The 18,058-nt window shown below is 30.7% G+C and overlaps 1 protein-coding gene across 2 annotated transcripts in view; it reads left to right on the forward strand.

Moving 5' to 3' along the window:
* Positions 1 to 2,096: 2,096 nt before the first annotated feature.
* LOC660399 (zinc finger and BTB domain-containing protein 49) overlaps positions 2,097 to 18,058 on the forward strand; it is a 44,740-nt gene continuing 28,778 nt past the window's right edge. The window contains exons 1-2 of one of the 2 annotated variants that reach the window (XM_015984022.2): positions 2,097 to 2,473; positions 15,966 to 16,361. In XM_015984022.2, coding sequence (XP_015839508.1) covers positions 15,987 to 16,361 — 375 coding nt within the window. In that variant the 5' untranslated portion in view covers positions 2,097 to 2,473; positions 15,966 to 15,986. The remainder of the gene's footprint in view (positions 2,474 to 15,965; positions 16,362 to 18,058) is intronic. The other variant, XM_008200472.3, reaches the window with a different exon arrangement.

Below are 18,058 nucleotides of genomic sequence, written 5' to 3' on the forward strand. Positions count from 1 at the left end.
GAATATTTTTTCAAAAACAGACCTCGTAAGAAACATCTTCCCATAATTTCATGTGACAGATTTTTGTTAAAGTGACACCACTAACTGCCATAAACGGCCCAAAAAGTTAAATATCCTTAAAGACCTTAAATCGTCATACAGGGTGGGCAACTATCGGCTCAAAGATATTGTAGCAACGTTTTCTTTGTACACAATTAAATTTTACAACACAAAACCAACCCCCATAATAAGATGTTTGGACAAGGGTGACCCGAAAATCACACAATAAGCTTGCCTGAGTGATTACTGATTAGCTTGAAGGGTCCTCGGTTTGGGGTAATCATAATAAAAATTTAATGGTGTTCAAAGAAAACGTCGTTACAATAAAAACGCAAATGCTCAATGAAGTATACCCGCATACAGAGTGCAAATACTTGAACAGAATAAACACTTAAAATAAATTCATCCATTTTTTAGCTTTTTCAAAAAAATTAAAAAAACACTGTTCTACAACCCAAAGTTTGCACTATTAACTGATTATTTAGAAAAAAACATTTGCATGCCTAATTTCATTAAAATTTGATAAATATTTGTATTGAAAAAAATACAAAAAAGCTAATAATTCCACAAAAATCATTTTTGAAAAAATAAAAATACATATTAATTTATTTTTAATACTTAATCTGTTGTTAAAATAATTGCGTTTTTTCACGAGACATTCTATATGTTTCTATTTTCGACCCTCTTTAGTGACTTTCCACCTTGGTTCATCAAAATGGCGTAGAACAACAAAACTTTTACCTCAAAAATATGCTTAAATGCTCGAAAAATACACAAATCGTTCCGTTTTTTAAATTATTTTGACGAAATTTTACTCAAAAATAATTATTGTGACAGAAAAAGCTCACGAAAACCTTAACGCCCAGATTTCGTAAAAAGCACTTCGATTGATTAAATAACTAATATCTTAAGTTTAGAAATTTATAAAGAAAATGAAAATTGGACAGTAAATTGTCTGAAAGCCTGAAACAGTTATAGTTATATAATTTCCCAGATGAGCACTTTCTTTGCTACACGAGCACAGCGAGTGCAGCATGAAGTGCGAACAAACAAGTTAGGTACAATATTTTTTGTAACAAATATATCAAAAAAAAAATAAAAATTATTTTTTGATAAGTTAGTGTTTTTTGCTGATGGGTTGATAACATGTCAAACAATCATTAAATTGACATGAACTGTTTCCATATCAACGATAGCGATACCAACCTATTAAATGTCCCTAGCCATTGTTTGGAATATCGGAATATTTTGACCTAAATAAATTCCTATTTATAATTCAAAATCTAGTTACATGTTTTGTTGCAATAAATATCAAACAAGTTTTTGCAGTTTTATTAATCATTTTTAAATTTTCACTGTCTGTGTCCAAATTATACTAAGTGAGTAAAAAAATGGAACCAGACATTTTTTGCTTACACTATTTATTTAAAAAAAATGATTTTTTTAAAAATAAAAATTTACATAAATCAAAACAGAAAAAAAAACATGCTCACATTTCTAGCACTTTGTCTTTCAACAATATGTAATTATTTTTTGAAAATACGTGGTTTAAACCAGAAAAAAATTAACCAAAAACTAAAAGCCAGCTGTGGCAGACTAGGCCTACAGGTATAGTAGAGACTCGATTATCCGGAATAATGTAGTAAATCCGTATTAACCGGAGTAGGTCCGGTAGTCATAAAATGTTTTGTCCAAAATGTGGAAATTATTGGAAAAAACTTTTATTAAATTTTGGTTGTTTTTTCTGCAATCGGCAACACTGTCTAATTGTCGCAGTGCACAGATCCATTGAACTGAAATCACGCACGTGACCTTCGATTATCGCGTAAAAATTGCCAAGTTGAAGCAATTCGCTCCTTAAAAGATCGTTCTTAGGCCTTCTGCCACCATCTCCTAGGCTAAAAGCGCAATCAGTTTGTGTTTTTCGTCGATAATTTGGCGTTAGGTGTCAATGTCGTGTCCAAATCGGTGCATCCGTCCATCGCGTGTGGTCACTGTCGGCGTCGCGTCGCCTATCGACTCGCAGACGTCGGCGGGTGCCCCACTTCCCCGATGATGCGTCTCGACGCTGCACTCGGCGTCGCGACGGCCGAAGGCGATGCGATGCGTATGCACCGCCGTGGTGGGGCTGCGGGGGCGACGGAGCGCGATCCGTTCCGACAGCCGCGATCAGACAGTTGGCCGGCGACTTGATTCGAAGCCGGGTCGGAGCACCCAGTGAGATGCACCCCTAGGAGCTAGGGCGTCACGTGCCATTTTCGCGACTATTTGGTGGCAGTTCCGGGTTCGGCGCCCGATGCTCTCCTCAAAGACGACCACGCTACATGCCCAAGTGCCACTTCCTGCTGGTGACCATTAAACCAGTGCTCAGTGTTACAGTTGGCGTTGCTGAAACTTTGTGCGTTCCACGCATTGCATAATCAATGACAGAAAGGTACCTCTTTCAATTTGACATTTGCACACACACGGGAGCGGGGATTTACAAGGCGAAGGACGGCGTGCCGTCATCTAATACGCAAAATACCTGCCCACGCATAAGCGTTATGATTGTTTGTTTAACCCAAATACGGAGGTTTTTGCAACCGGAAGTCGACCACTTCACCATTTCGGACAGAAAGTGGCAGTTTTGGAAAAATGCACCAAAGTTGGGGAAAATTTTACTAATTAAAACGCTTTATTGCCGGCGTTAGATGTTAACTACGCCATAAAAAAGAGACAAAACTTACAGGGTGTCAGCTCAGAATTCCATACGTAGTTCCAAAAAATACCTTACTACTTATTTGCCTAAATACATAAAACTGTCTCTATGCCTTTTTAGGCTTAGGTTAGTAGTTGGTGGTTTCATGGATTAAAAACTGTTTGTTGTTTTGTATTGTCCTTCGTACTTTTTGTGGTCACTGGTTGCTTACAATCAAATATAGGGTTCAGCTCTAAAATGTACAATCTCCAGGTTTTTGACTTTTCAGTAACTCAGAAGAACGATCCGAAAACTTTTTTTTTTTAGTTATTATTTGGTTTGGTTAACTTTCATAGGAAAAATTATATGTAGGTAAATTTAAAAGAAAATAATTGTCTCTTGATTGATTTTGCATTTTTTTATTTATACTTTATACTTTACCAAACTATACCCAATAATAAAGAGCTTTTCTGATCACAAAAAAATAATGTAATTATAGTTAATATTTATTAGAATGGGTTTAATAAGCCTTGCAGATTGAAAATTTTCTTTTTATACTCAGAGCTTTTAGATAGCTATTTCCTGTTATCTTCGGCGTGTGGAAACACGTATGCGTTGCTCTTTACTTCAGAATAGGTAACGTGTAGAGTTACCTATTTTATTGTGTTGTTATCGCCACCGTTGTGATAAACAATGATTTTTTTACGATAAGTGACATTTCATTTAAATTTAATAAATCTAGTGCTCTAGATTTAACCTACTAGCAAAAAACTAAATTACGGAATTGGAATTGGTTTGTTTATTTTTTTTCTAAAAACCACTAAACGTTAACCAAAAAAAAAAACAGTTTATACAGGGTGCTTCACATAATTTTACGATTATAAATTTTGAAAAATTGGATAGTTTTCTCTAGTTTGTTCACCCCTTAAAAAATTGCAGCGTTTTTAATTAGTTTTGATGAACTGATTAAGTTAAATAGATTAGAATCATATACGCATTCCGTCTCTGGATAGAACACATTATAAATTGTATATCAAAAACAGTGGTTAGTTTGACTACCTACTCCTATCATATGGATTTACAAAAAATAATTAGTAATTAAATATATTTTTTCTATGTAACAGTGTTTTATGATTTTTGTAAGGTTTCGGTCTCGTAAAATTGATTGGAAAACCCTGTATTTTTTATTCGATTTTTTATCTTTAAAAACACTTGTCAATTTTTATAAAATTAGGCGTAACTTTTTATAAAATGTAGGGTAATGCCGGTAGAGATGGGCCAGCGGGTGAGATGACCCATTGACATTATTCAGTTACAATTCAATTTAGGCGCCTGTTTGTCATACCAGGTTCATGTCATTAGCAATAGTGATGTGAAAATGCGGTCTGGAAAGCAACCAAAAACTAAGATATATCTAATATATATTTTCAAAAAAGCGTAAAATTTATTTATAGCTGGACTATGCTGTCGTTTAAAAAAAAATCTTAACTGATTTCTTACTGTTTCATCATATTATCATACTTTTAGGGGTATATTGACATTCCTTCATTTTCTAAACAAAAAAAAAAAATCAGCGCGCCATCTCTCCCGCAAGAATAGGATAAAATTTTGAAAGCAAAAATAGTATGAAGCGAGTGATGTAAAACATTACAGATGATACAGATGGCTCAACATCAAATTTTTTTGTAATTTTTTTTAAGAAAAGTTTTGATAATTTGTTACTTACCTGCGTACTCAATAGGACTGTAGTTATGTATTTGTTCTAAATTATAAATAGAAAAGTGTCAAAAATAACAAATTTTTTTTTTGTACTCTTGTTTAAATGTGGGTCATCTTACCCTGAGTTACCCTAGTTTTTTCCAGTGAAATAATAAAATGTAAAAAGACATCGCAATGTACAGGGTGTTTGTGAATTCTACAAACAGCCTGTATAAAAAAGTTTTTTAGAAAAAAAATTTAAAAAATTCTCGAGTTATCATCTGCCCAATTCAATTAAATTGCAAAATATCAGAAAACGCACATTATAAATTTATAAATTTTAACCACCAACCAAAATTAAGCAACCGAGAGTCATACAGAGTCGCTCAACAATATCGGGACTCAAAACTGTTTACACATAATTAATCTAATACTTAGCACGAATTATTGTTAATTATTTGAAAGGAGTCCTAACTTTGAATTTATCTAAAATTTTAAAATTCCGTGAAAGAATTATGAGTAAAAGTTGTGCAGTTTCTTAGAGTCCACTACTAAAATTTCGCTGATGTAAGTCGATCTTCAAACGGGCAAAATTGTTCAAAGAGCGACTTACACTAGCGAATTACACCCAAATTACACTAGGAAGTGAGCGCAAAGGAAATGAAACTACTGTAGTTACCTTACTTGTTTTTTTTAATAAAGCACAAGTAAAAATAGGTTAGCCTGATTAGTATGTTATTTCAGAAATAGTGTGACTTTATAGACAGTTTTTTTTGAGAATAAAAATCCTCATGAATTTTTTTCTCAAACACACATTATATAATAAATGAACGCATAATTTTGGTGATTTTTCGAATTGTTTTATAAGAATCTCCACTGGCAATTAAGTATTTTCGACATACAATTTGAATCAATTTTTATGGTTTGGTTCAGACCACATTTTTTCACAATATTTTCTAAAGCTTGATCGTCTCAGCTGGGACACTCTGAACATAAAACTTATTTTATTGCCTTAATTAAATGTTCCAATGATTTTATTATAAATTGTTGTTTGACTGGTAACAGACTGACTGCAATTTAAATACCAGATTTAGCAATTATCGAATTGAAGTTTACAATAATTTGCCATCAAATTCTTGCGATTATTATCATTCATTTACATAAACTGTGCAATTGCAACACTGGTTGTTATCATAATTCGTATCGTGCGATAATTTTTATTACCCAGGCTGTCCCAGTAGTATTTTGCAGTATTTTTGTTAACTATAATTTTATTAATTTATTTTTTTAAAACCCTTTTACTGAAATTAATTAGCCTGACACAATTATTTAGTACATAATCATATTACCGTCGATTTTATTGGTCAAAGAGTTAAAATTGAAAATAAATTTGGGACGTTTTATGGCCTATAAAATAAATGTCTTGTATTTTTTATATTTTCATTCTTTTTTCATTACATCACCGGATGTAATTGTGATCAATAAAATTTGGTCGTCGCGTTGGCCATGACCAATATTTTTTCGTAACTATGGTGTTTTTTAATTTAATATTTTAATGTCAGTTGTGTCAAATGATTTAGACGCCCTAATTTTTTCACGAAAAGTCTTCACATTTACTGCTATTTACATAATTACTCGATATTTGCATAATTCAACACTAGGAGATTATGCCGGATTTGGTCGTGTCTTTGTTGTAATTTTGTAATAATATTGTCATAAATAATGTGACGATAAATGTCAAAACTGACAACTCTTACACGCTAAGAGATAAATTGATTCGTGTAGACGCGATAAAATAGGAGTGATAATGTTGCTACATATTTGTTGATACAACCTTAGTGTACTGACTTTAATAAAATCGTCTAGGAGCAGTATTCAAGTGACAAAATGAAAGTAAATACGGTGGATTTAAGGTTATAATGAGCAATTTTATTGCATTGAATGCTAATGAAATGTCATTAAAGGTTTCTTCAAAAGTAAACGGCTGAAGCAATTATCTTGAACCTTATTATCACTAATTGATTTGAATGAATTATTGTTTTCATATTAGCGTTTTTTTTTTTCAAGTTGCCGGAAGTTCGGCCCAATACCCACGAAGCTCCACTTGCAATTTGGGGTTCAAGCAAAATTTAATATTCAGTCGTTAATGCAAATTTTGACGGAACAAATGCATCTAAGCACATTTAAATAAATTTAAATTCCGGGGAATTTATTCGTATTATATGCCATCCTGTAATTAAACTAATCGACGTGGCTCATAAAATAAATTTTCTCTGCTGATCTCACACTGATTTAAATGCTTCTATGAATATATAGAATATTATTACAGCAAGAATAAATTATATGGAGATTAGGTGTAATTTGCAATTTGACTTTTGTATCTTGATCGTTGCTATCTAAAGTTTTATTTTACCAATCTTATCAAATCAAACTGTGACGAGTCGCTGAGAGCTGCAATTTTCCGGGATTTGTGCACACATGGAATTTTTTTTACTTTATTATCGAAAATAACCAGCAATAAAGCAAGGTACAGTTTCTGAAGGAAATACCAGCAGAGATTATTATTAGTATTATGGAGTATAATTATGCAAAACAGAGACGTACTTAAGCTTTTTTTGCTCTCATTTAGAACCTAATTTAAATGTGTGGTAATTGCTAAAATTGTGTTTTTTCTAAAAAAAAACAGAATCAGTGCTAACCCGGATTATCATCTTTTCTTTTATTTCTTTAAATTATATAATTTTTTGTACATTTTTTTTATTTTTTAATTTTCAATTAAAATAGTCATGTCAGGTCAGGTCAGGTTAGGTCAGGTCATTAATTAAGTAGGCGGTGAATGTTAAAATTGTATTTTTTCTACAAAAAAAGGAAAAGAATTTGTGCAAACCGAAATTATTATTATTATTTTTTAATCATTTAAGTTTTTGTACGCCCAGATTTTTTTATTAGTTTTCAATTAGGTGGTAAAATGTTAAAATGTAATTTTTTCTACAAAAAAAGTAAAAAAATCAGTGCTAAACCAAATTATTATTATTTTTTTTTAAATTGTGTAACTTTTTTTACGCACATATCAAATATTATTTATTTATATATTTATACTTTTTATTTATTAATTTTCAATTGAAATGTTAAGGTCAGGTCAGGTCGGGTCAATAATTAAATAGACTGTGAATGTTAAATTTGTTTTGATTTTTCCTTTTTTTTGATTATTTATTTTTTGTATGATCATCTAAAGTGTGAGTTATTTCTACTAAAGTATTTTTTTTATTATTTTTCAAAAAAAATGGCCAAGTCAGGTCAGGTCATTATTTATAACTTATTATAACACTTAGTTAACAGTATTCTGGTCTAATGTAGAATCTTATTTAAACAGGTGATAAATGTTAAATTGTATTTCTTCTGTAAACATACGGAGAAGTGTTAGTGCAAACCAAGATTATAATTTTTTTTTTTTTATTATTCAACTTATTGTAGGTATGTTCACATCAAATGTTATTTATTTCTACTAACTTTTTTTCCTATTTTTTAATTAAAATATACAAGTCAGGTAAGGTCATTACTTAACACTTGGTAGTTAATTTTTTTAGCTTTTATTTAGAACCTAATTTAAATAGGTGGTAGATAAATGTTATTTCTTATAATAAAAATTGTAAAAAATGGATAGGAATTAGTGCAAACCCACATTATTTTATTATTATTTTTAAATTGTCTAACTTTTTGTACACATATGGGTATCAAATACTAGTTCTACTCAACTTTTTTATTTATTAATTTTCAGTTAAACATGTTAGGTCAGGTCAGGTCAGGTCTGGTCATTCTTTTGTAAAAAAGATGAGTTAGTGCAACCTGGGATTAATTTTTTTTAATTGTTCAACTTTTTGTACGCACATATCAAATATTTATATTTATACTTTTTTTTAATAATGTTCAATAAAAATGGTCAGGTCAGGTCAGGTCAGGTCGGATCATTAATTAAATAGGTGGCAAATGTCAAAATTTTATTTCCCCTCCAAATAAAGAAAAGAACTTTTATGTACGCACATACCAAATATTATTTATTTCTACTCATCTTCTTTATTTATTAATTTTCATTTAAAATGGTCTTATTAGCTCAGGTCAAGTCATTACTTAATACGTACTTAAATTTCTTAAGCTCTGAGATCGAACCTTATTTAAATAGGTTGTAAATATTAAAATTGTACGTTTCTTCTGCATATGAAAAGATAGAGTCAGTCAAACCTAGATTATTATTTTTTCTTTTTTTTTAAATTTAACTTTTTATTAAAATTTTATTTCTTCTACAAAAAAGGAAAAAAAATCAGTACTAACCAAGATTATTTTTTCTTTTTTTTTTAATCATATGGCTTTTGTACGCTACTTATTTTTTTATTTACTAATTTTCATTTAAATGGCCAGGTCAGGTTAGGTCAGGTCCAGTCATTAATTATGTAGGCGGTAAATGATAAAATTGTATTTCTTCTGCAACAAAAGGAAAAGTATTTGATTTTAATTAGGTACCTATACTTAGTTTTTTTTACTTATCATAGATCTAGGACCAGTTTATAGAAACGTCATTAACTGATTGGTCACGTGACCAAATTGAAGCAATTTGGTTGGTCCATTCGCGTTGTTAAATTTTAACAGCGAATTAAATTTTAACAGTTTCTAGTTATTTTTTTAATGTTCAATTAAAATGGACATTAAATTAAAATGAATTTAATTAATTTAATATAATTTTACTGAATGTACGTCTGTTTTAAAATTATTTCTTGTAAGAGCTCAGTATTGATTGAACTTTTTTCGAGATGCAATATGCAAAAATGTCTATTTTTGTACCAAGGACGCCATGTTTCTATTATTAACTTGTCAACGGAAGCATTTTTTTGTGATATAATGCGCTAAATTTGTATGGAATGTAAATTTGTTAAAAAATTAGCGCTTTTATTCAGCAACTGGGCCAGTTATTCTAAATTTTAAATAGACGTAATGAATTGCAAAGGTGCAAGATTTGCAAATTTTGACATTAACCGTTCAAATTTAGCCGCTCGCCTTGACTTCTAACTCATTTAAAATCGTGCCAACTTTCGCATAAAATTCCGCGCGATTTTTAAAAAACCATTCATGCCAACCCTATTTCGCGATGAACTGATTGTGATCGCTGGTGCATTATCGATAAGCCGGCGCCATTTTCAGGCAGGGGAGCCCGACACGTGTCGAGGGACCCTTCCGGCGTGCTTAATTTACGACCAAGAGCGGAGACCACAGAGATAACCTTCTTTCTATTAGTAAAGGGGCGTGTCCGCTCATCTTCGGCCAATGGAAAGGGGGGTTTAGATACGACTTATCGCCATAATGTAGGGCTCTATCGGCAGCATGGCGACCAATCGCAGGAATTCAAATTTCCGTAATTTTTTTATTTGAAGCACAGGTCAGGTGTAGCAGGAATGAAGAGAATATTAAATGTGAATAATAACAGATATGCATCGGAAAATTACAAGCTGACGTAACGGCTGGGCTACTGAATTGGTAATTTTGAATTTTTAAACAGGTATTTGAATACCTAGTTTGGCTGCCGGAATGCAGCAACGTTTAGGGAAATGGCTTCGGGACGACATGGAAATATTAGTTGCTGATTCGAAATTCTAATTGATTGGTTGGAAATTATTTAACAACATTAATATTTCGTTTTACTTATCGAAAGCTCCATCTCATTGTTTGTTGACTTTTAACAAACATTTTATTACAACTCGTGGACAAGGTAGAGATAAAGTTCTGGAATGAATTCCTTGAAAAAACTAGGGTGTTTGTATTCATAAAAATTCAATCAATATTATTAACTAATTTTTTAATTGTTTCAATCAATAAAAAATTCTCTTTTTTTATTTAACTTTTTCGTTAACTTGTCTAATACCTAGTTTGGTATTGTCGACGTAATAATAAAATTATGAATTATGATGATAATGACAAACCACAAATATTCGTAATTCACTCAGAAATGAATTAGAAAATGCCAGGAAAGAATATTATTATAAGCGAATTAATACTTCAGTCAATAAATCGAAAGCAATATGGAAGAAAATTCAATATATTTTTTTAACTGCGTTAAATACGACTATTTCGACGAATTAAATGATTAAAGAAGGCGTTGGCGCTGGTTTTCATAATTTGTATCAACTGATTTAGGTTAATTTTTGTATTTCTTATGTTGTTTATTCTGTGTTTGCTTATTGTCATCACATAGTTGCTTACATACGCTAAACTTTTGATTTGCGCTTGTTTTTGCGTTTGCATCTAGAGGGCGATGTTTTGTTACGTCAGGTTAGTGAACCAATCAAAATGCTAGTGGGCGGTTCTCGGCCTATGACGTCATGATGACTTAAAATTGTGACTTAAAATTATGTCTCTCAAAAGTCCTAAAGGACATCTTTCTTATATTCACTATTACCAAATTTTTTACTGTAGTATTTTTTCTTTTATTAGAAATAAACGGATTTATAATATAGCGGAACTTAAGGCAGGTGTCAAATTATTAGAGTACAATGTCTAAAGTATGAACACAAAAAGTTAAGTACTGTACAAACTACCGTATCTGTTTAGATTATCGAAACCATGTAGAATTTAATATTTAAATAAAATAACAAGATTTTAAATTTTTTTATTGCAATAACTTTTATTTTTCATTTGTAGGGAAATTCGAAATAATTTTTGTCTGAACTAATTTTACAGAAGCTTTGAGACCTAATATAGTCTTTTCATACATATTTTTAAAGCAATATACATAGTAAGTACAAGGTGTGTTAAAATGATTTTCATCTAGTTGCCTGAGGCGACTTGATGACTTGATCCACTTGACAAATTTACTTATTTCTTATTATATTTTTTCTTGGGTACTGCACTTTTTTACTTTTAAATAAATACTACTAATTTTTTTCTTTCTTTTAATTCAATCAAATTTAATGTTTATTTTTTATTTATTAGGAAAAAATTTGCTATAAATAACAACTATAATCTACAACTGTATATGAATTATAACTTGGAGCTTTTGAAACAAAAATGTAGAAAACATAAAGTGATCGAAAAATACATTATTTTAAATTTCAAAAAAGGGTTTTTCTTCGTAAATTAACGATTGACAATTTGTTAAAACGTTAAACAGTAATTCAAAAGCAACTTTATTCCCAAAAGTACTACAGGGTCTAAAGTACTCCTAAATAATATTTAAAGAACATCAATTATTTTCAGTTTTCAGGATTTTTTATTAATTAAATAAAGCATTAAATTAAATTAAATTAAATTAAATTAAATAAATACTTTCTTAGAGCCCAAGTAAGATGAATCCATCCTGTAAATAAATTTCAAAAAAATTATTACTTAAAGTTAAAACACCCATTTTTCAGTTTTCAGTTTTCAAGATTTTTTTCTGAATGAAATAAAGCTCTGGCCGCACTTTAAAAGATTTTCTCCTCTACAGCTCGAATAGAGAAATGTTCCGTAAATAACATTTCAAAAATTTTAGGTACCTACTTAAAAACTGTAAAACTCTGAGAAAAATAAATTAATTTTCTTATAAAAAAAACATCAATTTTAGAACAATGTCTAACGGGAATTTGAGATTTTCTTAATAAAATCAAATAATTCTTGTTGAAAAGAAAGTTAAATTTTTACATAATATAAAAAATAATAAAATAATAAATAAAAATAATAAGAAACAAAATAGATTTCTTCCCACAATTTTGGAACAATGAATAAAAAATCAAACGCCAGTAATTTAAACGAAACTATTTCTCGTACTGTGGTCTTAGATTCTGTTATTCGTTTGAAAAAATTTGGACTTGTTTATAGCTCGAGTTAGGGCATTAAAATGACGGTTTTTTATTGAAACTAAAGAGCATCAAGTTGGGTTGACTGCACCCGCTGGTATTTAAAATTTCTATTTTGGTTGTTGCTAAAATTTGCAAACAAGTTTTTGATGTATAACTTGAAAATTGTTTATTATGTGGCAAGTTTAGACTAAAAGTGCTTAAAGCTTTAACGGCGTCATTACGTCGGAAATAATTGACTCTCGTCTTGACTTTTTTTACCTGTTGATGTTGGCACTGTTTCAATATTTTTCCGTTCGCGATTTCTCATCGGAGGACTTATTTACGACACGAAATGTCACGCTTTTGTGTGCATTTCATCTCTGGAATAAAATTCGCCAACGGTTCTATTAATTAATTAGTGTCAGTGCATGCACCGATCATTGACTTAAAAATCAATGTTCCACGGCTATAACCCCAGTGGGCGTAGCTCGATACTTTGGCATTTGTTTTCGACTGTCGCCATTTTAAAATGGTAAAAAAATTGACGTCATTGGAGATAAAACCTGCGATTTTCTCAATTAGTCTGTGGAGCAAACCAAGCAGAACAAACTTTTGTATTTCGCAGGTTAGTGAAGCAAAACATGCAGGATTATGGTTTGAGCTTCATCATTTCACGATGACGTCAGAAAAACCGCTAAATTTCTCCAATACGCTGTCACTGTGGAGCAAACAACGTGAAGATTTATTTAGATTAAATTTTACGTTGTCGGAAGTGGGTTTTATTGGGAATGTCAGAAGTGAATTTTTCTACCAATCACTAAATTGAGGGTAACAGTGAAAGCTACCGGAGTTTTCGAATTTTACTTAGCAAATGAGATACTTCGCTTCTAATTTATATTTCACACTGATTTTAAAAAGAATTCAAGCGGGATTGCATCAGGCGATATCGCTGGCCAATAATAAATTAACGCTCCAACAGACACAGAAGGATGATGCAACGAAGCAAAAGTTATTTGCTTAATTTGAACAAAATACAGGATTATTCACTTAAGGCCCTTGACTAGGTAAAAGGTAAAAGAATAACCCTGTATACAATAATACAATTCTGTTAATTTAGCAATTAAAAAATACATGTTTTTTTTTTGTTGTTTACGTGAAAAGTTTTTGAAACCTACGATTTCATTATTTTATTTTATCAAATCAAGAAAAATCTGAATAAACAGTTAACAAAAAACACATAAACATATTTTTGACTTACGAAAACTAAAAACAAACTCAATTCACTGTATAGAATTGTATTATCATGCAGATTACGTAAATGTGCAAAATTTCAATTCATTCGGACTACAGGAACCCTCTCAAGTTTGGCTCGGAAAATATGAAACAGACAGACAGACAACAAAGCAAGTTAAATAAGAGCTTTTAAAACGCTTTTAAAAATCGTCAAAAACAATTCGAATTTCGGTCAAATTTAGTAAATTTTTAGATCGATTTATCAAAATTTTGTGAGTTTTGTTAACTTTTGAGGAAATTTTACTAACTCGCGTTTTTGGCTGAAAAATGTACCAAAACGTTCGAAATTTTTTTCGAGTAGTTTTATAACTGGAGGATCATGTTCATGAGAAATAGAGAAATTTTATTTTGCTGTGTAAACAGGCGATGATTGAAAAGTAAGGTGTGGGTGGTTGTTGTAAAATCGAGCCGATGAATACAGCCTACATCTTTGTAGTAAAAAATTGACAAAGAAAAGACTTAGTTGGAGAACGAGAACTGGGAAATATAATGACAATATTCTAATTTACAGGGACAAGTTATCGCCCAATATTTATGTTATTCAGCGGATAATAATAAATCAACCTTAACAAGTGTATTAATTAATTAATTAAAATCTTGAAATTCTGTGAATTTGTTCTTGTGAATTTATTTCTTGTTAACCAATCCATCCTGTTACGAGAAAAAGAGAAAAAATGCTTTTGTCTAACCTCAAAAAATGGGTTTGAAAATATATACTTAAGAGAGACACCTATACTTACGAAAATACGCAAAAAATACAGTGAGTTTAAAAAGTCTTTAGATCAACTCTTGCTGTGGAATTTGGATTGACAGATTTTTATTGTCTTTGATAGAACACTTGCGATTTTCGCCAATGCCAGTATTTTCGTATGAAGTAATCGTAAGAAATCAACATACGTTTAAAATTTCACAGCAAGAGTTGATCTAAAGACTTTTTGAGTCCACTGTACAATCCGATAAAACTACAGTTGGAACAAGAATACTACAAATTTAGACTAAATGTCATAAATATAACTTCAGTTATGCAAACAATTAATTATCGACAATAAATCTTCCAAGACGACAATTAGACAATTAGAATGGTGAAAAAAAAGAAACAGGGAAAAAGGAAAAATAAGGGAAAGGTAGTAAGGTGATTAATTTTGCATCTAATACCGAAGAAAAGTAAAAAAAACAGAAAAATGGAAGAAAATTCCTAAGTATACTCCAAGTGGCCAAAAAATCACATTTCTTTTAATAAAAAAAAACAAAAAACATAAAAATGTGAAGATAATTCCATATTTTATGGAACACAGATATCCAAATTTTCTATAAACGAAAAAAAAATATTTTTTTGATTTTTTGGGCAAGTAAAACACCATTTTTACTCGATTCGGCATTTTTTAGACCAAATTTTCGATGAACCTCGACATAAGCGCTTGAAACTCGCTTTAAAGAAAGCAAAAATAACATTATTTTAGACTCAGTACTATACAGAGTGATTCTGTTATTTACTGTATTTTGAAACCTAATAATATCTGTTTCAAAATTATGAAAAAAACACTCACTTTTCACAATTGCTTTTCTCCCTTACTGATTACTTTTTTTTTTGGTACTAAATTTGTCACTAGACTAGAGTCTAAATTAGCACAGAATTACACGGAAACACAGCAAGTTTTAATTTGTGACCTATTTGATCCCAAAAACTGTACTTAATTATTTTTTCATTTATTTCTTAAGATCAAAATTGATGGATAAATTAATAGGATTGGTCCCTTTTCTGATTATTTCTACTGAGTGATGAGTAATGACGTTTTGCAACCAACAAGAATTTAAAATAAATCTTAAAAAAAATTAATAGTGTGCAAAATATGAGCTACACAATCAATAATATTATTGATATTAAAAAAATTGTCCAGGGAATTTTTTTTACATAAATTTTGCACAAAATAACCCAAACATAGAGAAAAAATTAAGTAATAGTTAGGTGTTCATTGAAGAAGTCTGGACTTGTACAAATTTTTTAAGTCGACGTTTCGAGTTTATCGTAACTTTTATTCATGACTCAAAACAATTTTTTAAATTGAAGTTAGTCCATGGAAATTTTAAGTTTGAATTTGATGAAACCATTTTGCAAAAGCAAACATTTAAGCTCACTATTAGTTGGTCATGTTGAATAAAATACTCGCAAAATCACCAGAGTTTGGATTTTTATTAAAGTCAGTTTCTATCGGTAACAAGACTGGAAATTTTCTGAAATACTTTTCAACTGTAATTAAAACCAAATGAAGTTATGCGCTATAATAACATGAAAAAACACCAAAGAATGGGAAATAAGCTGTAAAAAGCTTGAATAACTTGTTAATTTTATACAGAAAGTAAACGACATTTTCAAGTGGTAACTGAAACAGGACTGTTTCATTTGTATGGGGAATGAGATTTGAGTAAAATGTTGAAATCTTTGTTTTTATTTCTAGTGTTGATCGGCGTGCAGAGAGATGGGAAGCGAGCATTACTGTTTGAGGTGGAATAATCATCAAAGCAATTTACTCGGGGTGTTCAGTCAACTGCTCCGTGACGAAAGTCTAGTAGACGTAACCCTGGCCTGCTCGGAGGGCCATTCGATTCGAGCTCACAAAGTCGTCCTTTCTGCCTGTTCCTCCTATTTCCAGACGCTCTTCGTCGACCATCCCAGTCGTCATCCTATCGTCATTCTCAAAGACGTCCGCTTTGCGGAGCTTAGGACACTCATCGAATTCATGTACAAGGGCGAAGTCAACGTCGAATACTGCCAACTGTCGGCCCTCCTCAAAACGGCGGAGAGCCTCAAAGTCAAGGGACTCGCCGAAATGACCAGGGAATACAAACACACGGTAAACTACTTTTTTCAAAAAAATTTTTTGCCACAAAATGTAAGAAGATATTAAGATATTAACTGGAATAAAATTCCCGAAACAGGTCAATTTTTGTTTTTCCTTGCCTACTATTTGGTGCATATGGTTTTTGTTTATCTGCTGTCAGAAATGCACAGCCACCTCTAACTTTTTTTTTCAAATGTAATGGTATGACAAGTGACACCTCGATTGAAAGCCCGTTTCGCAAGCATTACAACGCACTATTTGTTTTTCAAATTTTTTCAAAGCCTACGTGATAAAAAAATAAAAACCAATTTTATAAGTTGAACATTATTTAATCCAAAAATTGTTCAAAATGGGCACTGTTCCTCTCTTGGGAAATAACATAACGATAGTAGCATGAATTTCCAACATTTTGCAACATTTCTAGTCTGATTTGCCTAATTTCAACTCATAAAAATTGGTTTTTATTTTTTTATCGCGTAGGCTTTGAAAATATTTAGAAAACAAAGAGTGCGTTGTATTCCTTGCCAACTGCTCTTTCAGATGAGGTGACACTTGACATACCGTTACGTTTTTGTGCATTTTTGAAAACAGATAAACAAAAACCGACCTGTATCAGGATTTTTATAAATTTTATTACAAAAATTCCACACTGTATGTAATATAATATGTTCTTTGGGTGTTCATATTTTATTTAAAATAATGATATACACTTATTCGGGAGCAAAAATGTGTAAATATTATACAACAGGACAAGTTGTTGGGTATTTAAATTTTCCATTTTCTTGAGATTGTTTTGTCTCTTGATGGCATTATTCTTCCATATAGTAGATGGAGGTATTTCTTATTTTTGTTTGATAAAGTAAACTGTCTACGAGTTATTACGTGGTTGTTTTTAAAGAAGCTTAAACTTGTTGTTTTCTTTGTGTATTTTTATTCCTAGAAAGTATTTGATAAGTGGGTAGTTTGAAGCGTAAAGCCGTCTAAACTTTTTATTTTTCAATTTTAAATAGAACTTGCGTGTCAGTCAATACACGTAAATTCTAATGTTTATTAAGCACACAAGTTGGAAATTTCTATTAAACAAAGAATTTTCAAATAAATTGATGTTGTATTGCTACATTGCAGAAGAATTATTTAAAATGTCTCGTATTTGGAAAGCAATTATTGCGTGAATATTTGATTTTGTTATAGTATTTTCTGATAAATTTCGGTAATGTAAGTATGTATCAAATTGGAAATTCCTGCTGAACGCGTTTTTCTTGACACTGTTTTCCGACTCCGACGGTAAAATTGTTACACTTGGGAATAATTGTTCTTTGAGTTTAAAATGGTTAAAAGTTAAACTAGGGCCTTTCCAAATCAATGAATTTGGATATGATAATTTTTTTTATTTTGAAATAGTATAATTATGTTTAATAAATTGTCTACAAAAATCACAGAAAGTTTTTAGTATAATAATTAATAAGTGTCTCAGAAATGAGTAAGAACTTATGTTTTTTACATGTAACACCCTGAATATTTCATTTTTTGATGGTCTTGCCTTTATACTCGAAACTTTTAGCTTAATTGATAGCATTAATAAATGGGGATCTTTAATTAGGTTAATAATATATAAAACAAAAATGTCTTGGTTTGCACTGAAAGAGTTTTGAATTTCTCTTGTAGAGAGAATTAGATTTTTCATTTTTATTCAGAGTACAAACAATTAG

Source organism: Tribolium castaneum, chromosome 7 (genome assembly GCF_031307605.1).
Source record: "Tribolium castaneum strain GA2 chromosome 7, icTriCast1.1, whole genome shotgun sequence".
NCBI lineage: Eukaryota > Metazoa > Arthropoda > Insecta > Coleoptera > Tenebrionidae > Tribolium > Tribolium castaneum.